The sequence below is a fragment of the Conger conger genome, chromosome 13, assembly GCF_963514075.1.
Source record: "Conger conger chromosome 13, fConCon1.1, whole genome shotgun sequence".
Lineage (NCBI taxonomy): Eukaryota > Metazoa > Chordata > Actinopteri > Anguilliformes > Congridae > Conger > Conger conger.
The window spans coordinates 13,892,271-13,900,933 of NC_083772.1; the positions used below are offsets into that span (position 1 = coordinate 13,892,271).

At 51.5% G+C, this 8,663-nt stretch overlaps 1 protein-coding gene across 3 annotated transcripts in view; it reads left to right on the top strand.

Moving 5' to 3' along the window:
* Positions 1-409: 409 nt before the first annotated feature.
* The window catches only part of LOC133108722 (centrosomal protein of 164 kDa-like), a 20,672-nt gene continuing 12,418 nt past the window's right edge, over positions 410-8,663 (top strand). For 2 of the 3 annotated variants that reach the window (XM_061218415.1, XM_061218416.1), the window contains exons 1-13: positions 410-774; positions 1,323-1,409; positions 2,069-2,180; positions 2,749-2,959; positions 3,222-3,365; positions 3,553-3,672; positions 4,288-4,365; positions 4,498-4,599; positions 4,980-5,120; positions 6,204-6,260; positions 6,699-6,776; positions 7,407-7,498; positions 8,265-8,582. In XM_061218415.1, coding sequence (XP_061074399.1) covers positions 1,328-1,409; positions 2,069-2,180; positions 2,749-2,959; positions 3,222-3,365; positions 3,553-3,672; positions 4,288-4,365; positions 4,498-4,599; positions 4,980-5,120; positions 6,204-6,260; positions 6,699-6,776; positions 7,407-7,498; positions 8,265-8,582 — 1,535 coding nt within the window. In that variant the 5' untranslated portion in view covers positions 410-774; positions 1,323-1,327. The remainder of the gene's footprint in view (positions 775-1,322; positions 1,410-2,068; positions 2,181-2,748; positions 2,960-3,221; positions 3,366-3,552; positions 3,673-4,287; positions 4,366-4,497; positions 4,600-4,979; positions 5,121-6,203; positions 6,261-6,698; positions 6,777-7,406; positions 7,499-8,264; positions 8,583-8,663) is intronic. The other variant, XM_061218418.1, reaches the window with a different exon arrangement.

An 8,663-nucleotide genomic window follows, 5' to 3' on the forward strand; every position in this document is an offset into this window, starting at 1 on the left:
TTATTTCTTCATGCACTTTCAATATTTGGTATGATATCGATTAAAATAATATTGATTATTAATATCAAACCAGCATGCCAAGTCCAAAAAAGAATAAAGGATGTGCCCATATGAATGACCAACATATTTATGTCTCGGTTGTTTTTGAGATTTGTATGTTCCAGACAAATCTTAAAATCAATACAAAATGCATATTGAAACTGCCTATATTAGACATACTACAAATTACTAAATACCAAACTATTAAATTGCTGTCATCAGCTTTACAAATAGAATTAGGTGGTTAAAAAAAAAAAAAAAGAATAATAATAATAATACATTTCATGCACTACATTTCCCACGATGCCAAGCGAATTGGTTTCAATTCTTATCCAATCACGGAGCTACGATCACATATAAGATGTGGAAGTCCGTAGCTAACTAGTATTTTCTTATTAAATATATACACTCATTTTCATTGGAGAATTCGTATACCGGAACTTTTTTTAACCTAGATAACAGCTGAAAAAAATTCGGAACTATATATTTCGGTTGGTTATTCCTTTGTAAAAATGTCTCTTTAGTACAGTGCAGATGACGCCGGAAGGTCTCACGGCGTCCCAAGAATCTAGGGGCGTCGAATCCGTTCATATGTTGTTGACATTAGTTGCTTAGCTGGCTGCTAGCGATCCAGCTAATTACCATGATGTGTCTCCTAGCTACGTTCTGGAAAATGCTATGATGCCACACGTACGTTAAGTCCCTCACTGCAAGAGGATCAAAATTGTCAAGCAGGTAAGTAGATAAAGATGTTTATACTGACACTAAATTAGCTTGCTTACAAGTAAAATTCATTAGCAAGCTAACTAGCTAGCTAGATACATTATTATATTGGCAATCGAATATCCTAATGCATAACGTTAAATGATGCTAGCCTGCAAATGTTATCCCAAAAAACTGGCTGTCGTAATTACCCTTGCTCGTAACTCTTAGATGAGTTTCTGTGATGTATAGCTCGAGAGAAAGAGAATGGATTTGCGCTAAATTAAGAATATCACATATAGTGCGCTAAATCCTCTTAACGTCACTCTCCTATATTGTTAATACGCTAAATAGCCACTGAAATATAGGCGTTAGCTGCCGTAGTATTTATTCTATGTCTGGCATTTATCGCATTTTAAACTGACTTACTACCATACCATTCATGTTAATATGCTCTATAATCAACGGTATAAGTAATAGTATGCTTTTGTTTAACAATTAACAAAAAATTAAGGACAACGGATGTTGCTAGGCAAGGAGCTATTCAATACGCAAGTCAATCGTTTTCTTCTCTCGCACAGGCACCATGAGTGCAGCTGCTCTCCAGATTGGTGACCAGCTAATCCTCGAAGAGGACTACGATGAGAACTATATCCCTTCTGAGCAAGGTAGGGCTTGTTACATGCAATATACCATGGTTTTTATGGTGCGCCATACCAAAAAATGGTTCCAGATCAAAAACGTATAAGAATTGGCCTTATAAGTACAGTATAATGTACATTGCATTACTTTGCATTAAATTTAGCAGACGCTTTTATCCATGAAGTCCAAATCGTAACCAGGGTTAAGTGCACTGAAAACCTTAGAGGGAAGTACTGTTCCAAGTGCTAGAGTGGCTTAGATTACATTACATTACATTAATGGCATTTGGCAGATGCTCTTATGCAGAGCAACGTACTGTTGATTAGACTAAGCAGGAGACAATCCTCCCCTGGAGCAATGCAGGGTTAAGGGCCTTGCTCAAGGGCCCAACGGCTGGGCGGATCTTATTGTGGCTACACCGGGGATCGAACCACCGACCTTGCGGGTCCCAGTCATGTACCTTAACCACGATATGAGTATCTTTTCATTGAGTTAAGCAGCAGCTTAAGTTCATGGCTAGACTGTAGCCAAAGTGGCAAGCCTGCAATGGTTTGAAGGACCAGATAGTATTAATAAACACAGGAATTCATATTGTACAAGTGATACTTACTGTGAAGTATCCCTGTTGTACAGTGAAGGGTTTTATAAACTTGTTGTGTAAATATTCCCCGTTCCCCTCTCTCAGAGATCCTGGAGTATGCCCGGGAGATCGGGATTGATCCGGATCAGGAGCCAGAACTCATGTGGTTGGCACGTGAGGGCATCGTTGCCCCCTTGCCAGGTGAATGGAAACCCTGGTAAGGAGACATGACCTCTCCCTCTCCCTCTCCCTCTCCCTCTCCCTCTCCCTCTCCCTCTCCCTCCTTCTTTACATTACATTATTGGCATTTGGCAGACGCTCTCCCTCTCCCTCTCCCTCTCCCTCTCCCTCTCCCTCTCCCTCTCCCTCCTTCTTTACATTACATTATTGGCATTTGGCAGACGCTCTTACCCAGAGCGACGTACAGTTGATTAGACTAAGCAGGAGACAATCCTCCCCTGGATCCTGGAGCAGGGTTAAGGGCCTTGCTCAAGGGCCCAACGGCTGTGCGGATCTTATTGTGGCTACACCAGGATTAGAACCCCTGACCTTGCGTGTCCCAGTCCTTTACCTTAACCACTACGCTACAGGCCGCCCTCTCTCACATACACACACTCACACACTCCAGTGTGGGTCTGCCGCACTCGTTTACCTGCAACAAGCCCGTGCACATTACTGACTGTAATGTCCGTACGCACCCGTGAGCTGTGAACGGCAATGTCCAGCAGCTGTCTGTGATTGGTTACTCAGAAATGACCCCCCTGCCCCCCCCCCCCCCCTTGCAGCCAGGATGTGACGGGGGACGTTTACTACTTCAACTTCTCATCGGGCCAGTCCACCTGGGACCATCCATGCGACGAGCAGTACCGCCGCCTGGTGGTCCAGGAGCGGGAGCGCGCCCCGGCCCACAGCGGCCCCGCCAAGAAAGACAAGAAGAAGAAGGAGAAGAAGGAAAAGAAAGTAAAGAAGGGGAAGGAGCTCATCAAAGCCCCCGCAGTGAGTTTGCGTGAGAGACCTCTTCTGTTTTCCCTGCTCACAGACCGTGCACTGATCACACTATGATACAATACAACTGACTCCAAGTGATTTTATTTTTCTTTGTGAAATTGCACTTCTCCCTGTGTTTGTTTCGCCACAATGTTAAAGTGCTGGATTTCTGTTTGGCTCCCTCTGGTGGTGATGTGTCAGAGGTGCTTCGGGCCTGTAGTACCACTCCCTGTGTGTGATGAGGTCACATAGCTATTTCTGTCTCCCTCAGCCCGTAAGCTCTGCGCTGGGGCCTCTGACGGCCCCCCTGGGCTCCCTGGCCCCGCTGCGGGGCCTCTCCAGCGCCCCCGTCCCCTCTCTGCGGGGCTCGGCCGGCAGCTCCGGGGGGCTGGAGCCCCTGAAGAAGCCCCTGGGGGTGAGTGATGCAAGGCCCAAACGGCTCCGTCACATGATCGCACGCTTACTGCTGATTGGCCGGTTTTTCCACCGCGGCCTTCCTCATGCTCCTCCCTCCTTCCCTTACTCGCACTTCCCTTCTTCCCCTCTCCCCCTCTCTCCCCCCCCCCCCCCCCCCTCTCTCACCTCCTCTCTCTCTTCCCCAGGCCTCTCTCTCCACTTTGAGCTCCAGTCTGCTGGGCGGGAGGCAGGAGGAGAGAGTGTCGCTCTCTCTGCCCGGGTTCGATGACGACGATGACGAGGAGGAGAAAGTTTCAGAGAACGAGGTGAGTGGCGTCGGCCTTCAGCACGTCGCTTCATCACTGTGCATCACCATGTAGGGCGGGGCTCATCAACTCTAGCTCTCCAATCCCGATCCAGCCCTGGCTTCCTTTTCTCCCGGGTGATTGGTGCTGCTGATTGGCCAGACTGTCTTCCCACCTGACTCCCAGGCAAAGGGAGGGTGGAAAGCTGTTCTTGGCCCTCGGGGGCTGTGAGTTGGTGATCCCTGGTGTTGGACATTGTAGCAGAACACCTCTGAAGGATAACCACGTGTGGGGCACAAACTACCTGTGTACTCCGGGCCCTGGGTGCACAAAGATGCACTAGATTACACTTGGCTCAAAATGTTGTGAAATGTAAAATGGTCCCTGAAAACGTATCTATGAACTACAGTCAAAATGGTGGAGGTGTAGTTGCTTTGCAGGTGGCAAAGAGCCAGGAACCATACAAAAAACAGATGAATGACCTGCATTATGCATTAAACGCACAAATACATATTTGAAATGCATATTCACCAAATATGATTCTTTAGTGTTCAGCACTGTGTGGATAGTGATGTGTGTGTTGTTCGCGTTGGCAGCGTACTGATGTGTGTGCGTGTGCGTGTGTGTGGAGGTCAGTTTTCTCGTGGGACAGGTCGTCTGCTGCAGAATCTACATCTGGACCTTGATGCACTGGGAGGGGGACTTCAGTACGAGGTACACACACACACACACACACACACACACACACACGCATGCACTCTCACATATCGTTGGCCCTGTGTTCTCTGGGGACAGCTGCTTTGGTGGGTCAGTCTAGCTCACACTGACCCCCGTCCCTCCGTGCAGGACAGCGAGGTCAGCATTTCGGGGCCCGCGGAAGAGAAAACGGAACCAGAGCTCCAGGTCCGGGCCCTGTCCCCCGAACACAACCCGGACCCCCTCTCCCAGGTACACACTCCTCTGCTCCCGCCTCCTTACTAACTCTCTCTCCCTCGCTCCTCTCCTCACGTCTCTTCTCTCTGTGGGAAACGTGCTTGTTGTCTGTGTTATGATAATTGTCTGCCGTCCCTGTTGTCGTTGACTCCGTGTTTTCCTGTGACCGTCGCTGACGCGGGCGCTTGTCCGACGAGTCCCGGCCCAGACCAGGTGTGAGTGACGAGCGTGCAGTTTCTGCTCGCTTTGTGTCCGCGTCACAGTCTGGTCTCTCTCCCTCCCTCTCTCTCTCTCTTCTCCTATCCCCTCTATTTTTGTGACTGCGCCCCTCTCCTTCCCTCCCTTTCTTTCTCTCCCTCCCTCTCTCGCTCTCATTTCCTGCCATTGCTGTGAAGGACTCTCTGCGCGGGCGGCACCTCCACTCTTCTCCACCGGGGGGCAGCAGAGGTGGCAGCAGCGCTGAAGCCTGCCCCCCCAGCCAGAGCCCGGAGGAGGAGGAGGAGGAGGACGAAGAGGGGAGCGCAGCTCCTGAGGAGGTGCTAGAGGAGGCGGGGGAGGGGAGCAGGAGAGAGGAAGAAGAGCGGGAGGGAGGTGAAGGAGAGGGGGAGCGAGAGGGGAGGAGCACGAAGGCGGAGGGAGGAGAGGAGAGTGTTAGAACTGTGGGGAGGTGCACGGAAATGGCGGGCGAGCGGGAGAGTGACGAGGAGGTGCAGCGGGAGGCCAGAGAGAGGCACTCGCCGACTGAAGAGGAGGTGGGCGACAACAAGGACGGGGTTGTGGAGCAGAGCGTGGAGAGTGAAGACGGGAGGGGTGGGGAAGAGGAGAGGAGGGATGTTGTGGAGAGGAGGAGTGTGGAGGCGCAGGGAAGTACGGGGGGAGTATCCGAGAGCAGGGAGGGAGAGCAGGGCGGAGGAGACAACAGGGAGGAGGAGGAGGAGGAGGAGGAGGAGGAGGCTGGAGGGTCAGAGAGCAGCGAGGGGCTCCTCACACCGGACCCCTGCCCTGCCGAGGTAGGGTCTGTTACCCCGGCGACGTCACCCATTTGCTCCCCCCACGCCTCTGCCCCCTCCCCCCCCTCAGCCCATCCACTCCCTGAGGGCCACAGGGCCCCCGTCTGACCCCCAAAGAGCCCCAAACGCTGCTGACGGCCCTGAGGACTGGATCGACTGCCCCCCCCACCCCCCCGCTGGCCTGTAGTGCCTTACGCTGCATGATCTCTCCTCCTTTTACATCCTTCTCTCTTCTCTTTCTCCGTCTCCCTCCCTCTCCCTCCACCTATCTCACTCTGCCCTTCCCCCTCTCTCTCCTCTTTCTCTTGCTCTTTTTCACTTTCTTCGCTCAGATCGGCTCTTTCATTTCTCTCCCACCCGTCCTCTCTCCCTCTCTGTCAGCTGCGTGTGCACTGTGTCTCTCCTCCTCCTGCTCTCTGTGCTTGGTGTGTGCTGTCACGTCCTCCTGCTCCGTGCCTCCGGTGTGGTTTTGTGTGTGCGTGCGTGCGTGCGTGCGTGCGTGCGTGGGTGCGTGAGTGAGAGAGCTGTGTGTGTGTCCGTGCGTGCGTGTGAAACGCCCGGTGTCTGGGTGTGTCCTCCCTCCCCTGACCTCCCGTCTCTCGGCTGCAGGGCTCGGAGGCCAGCGAGCACATCGAGGAGGCCTCATCCTCCACCGAAGACCCCAAGGTCAGCCTGTGTGTGTGTGTGTGTGTGAGTGTGTGCGTATGTTAGAGTGTGTGTGTGCGTGCGTGTGTGTGTGTGAGAGAGAGAGAGAGAGTGTGTGTGTGTATGTATGTAAGAGTGTGTGTGTGTGTGTGTGTGTGTGTGTGTGTATATATGTGTGTGAGAGAGAGAGTGTGTATGAGTGAGTGAGTGAGTGAGTGAGTGAGTGAGTGAGTGAGTGAGTGAGTGAGTGAGTGAGTGAGTGAGTGAGTGAGTGAGTGAGTGAGTGAGTGAGTGAGTGAGTGAGTGAGTGAGTGAGTGAGTGAGTGAGTGAGTGAGTGAGTGAGTGAGTGAGTGAGTGAGTGAGTGAGTGAGTGAGTGAGTGAGTGAGTGAGTGAGTGAGTGAGTGAGTGAGTGAGTGAGTGCCAGCTAGCTCTGAATGCTCTGGTTCTGTCCTGTCAGGCCGCGTTCCGATCCAAGCTGCTGGAGAACGTTCTGAACCTGGAGGACCTCTCTCCCGCAGAACCGGAACCGCCGCTGGTGAGAGCCGTGTCTGCAGCTGCCTCTGATAGGACAGAACAAAGCTGGCCCAGTTCAGCCAATCACCAGCCCGAGTGCTGCCACTGTGCCCATAATAATACAGTGATTCACTGCCTATTGAGCTGTACAGGCGTTACATTTACATTATGTGTGGAGTATCATGAGGCACTGCACTGGCTGCTTAGAGGTTGCAGGTTCAATTCCCCATGAAGCACTATTGTGCGCTTTTGCGCGATACTTTACCTCAGTTTCTTCAGTCTATCCGCAGTGGTGTGAGGGTTGCACTGTGGATAGTGTCTGCGAGACTGCTCAACCCTTTCAGCCCCAACTACCTTATACCTTTTCAACCATTCAAAATGGCCGCTATACCATTGTTTTGAGCCCCTGTTGTATTCTAACCACTAGACGAAGCCTTAAGAGTACAATAGGTAAGAACCCTTCCTATCATGGCCTGAATAAAGAGCTACAGAGTAAATAGTCAGCCTTACTCAATTTTCTCAACCTTTCTCAAAAGCCCCCTTTGGGTGGAGACACTTCGTATGGGGCTTGTGACTGAAAGGGTTAAAGTATAAATACTATTAATATTTGTGTTAGCATTCAGCACGGCTTCACCCAACCTCTCATCCTCAGAAAAAGGTCTCTGAAGAAGCAATGAAAGAAGTGAAGGAGAAAGAGAAAGAGGAGGAGGAGGAGAGGAGGAAGAGAGCGGAGGCAGCAGAGAGGTAGGCCCTGACCCCGGGGGGGGGGCGCTGGTCGCCATGACGAGGAGCGGGCTCATGACATGATCTACGATCACTTCTGCAGTGTAACTGCACTCGAGCATGCTGGGAAAATGGGAACTTCCTCTGAAGGGAGAGGGTAGGAGTCCCACAAACGTGCAACAGATTTTGTTCATTGCATTTAGCCACGCTCCCTAAGAGTAGCAGTGCACTGCACCACAGCACTCTGAAATTAGGAGTCAAAGCAACAACTGTGGCAACAGCTGCATCTGCCCAAACAAGTGAAAGCGTTTGTGTCGCATGAGTGCATTAATAATGTATGAATTAATAATCAGCTTAAGAACTTATGTGCTCAATAATTGTCACTTGATTTTTTCAATAGAGCGTTATTGACAGTGAATAAGAAACGCATTGCGGAGGAGTGGGACTTTTGTGCCTTCGACAGTAGATTAGCTTACCGAGAGGCACACTGGTGAAAGGTGTTACTAAAAGGAAGGATGTCACAGGATTCAGTGTGAACATGCAGTGAGTGACTGCCGTGTGACTGAACCCTTGATGGGGTTTAAAGGAAACGGGATGGGTCTGTTTCCTCCGTCAAACCCCCTGGAGAGGCCAAGTCCAGCGCATGGGTCTGTTTCACTTCCCCTTGCGAACAAAACAGCCCCTCGGGAAAGCTCCGGAACGTGTGAGAGAGGTTTATATTTGAAATGTAAAATGTAATGATATTTAAGATATGATAATGGCCGTTTGTCATTTCTGGTTTCCACAGGCGCCTGCAGAGAGTAAGTAAGGAGGACGCGGCCAATCGGAAGCTCTCCCGGAGCGAGGGGGCCGAATCGGAGCACAGCTGGTTCTCGGAGCCCCGCCCCCAGGGGGAGGCGTCGGAGGCTGGGTTGACACAGAGCTCCAGAGAGGAGGGCCCGGGTGTGGAGGAGCTGAAGGAGGAGGCGCAGGGGGAGGTGAAGGAGGAGAGAGAGAGGGCCCTGTGGGAGAGGGAGGAGAGGCTACAGCGCCTACGGGAGGAGCTCCGCGAGGAGGAGGGAGAGGAGGAGCGGAGGCTGAAGGAGGAGAACGAGGAGAGACTCAGGTGCGACTCAGATACACACTCACACTCACACCTACACACATGCACACACACACAGACACAATACATACCCACACACTCACA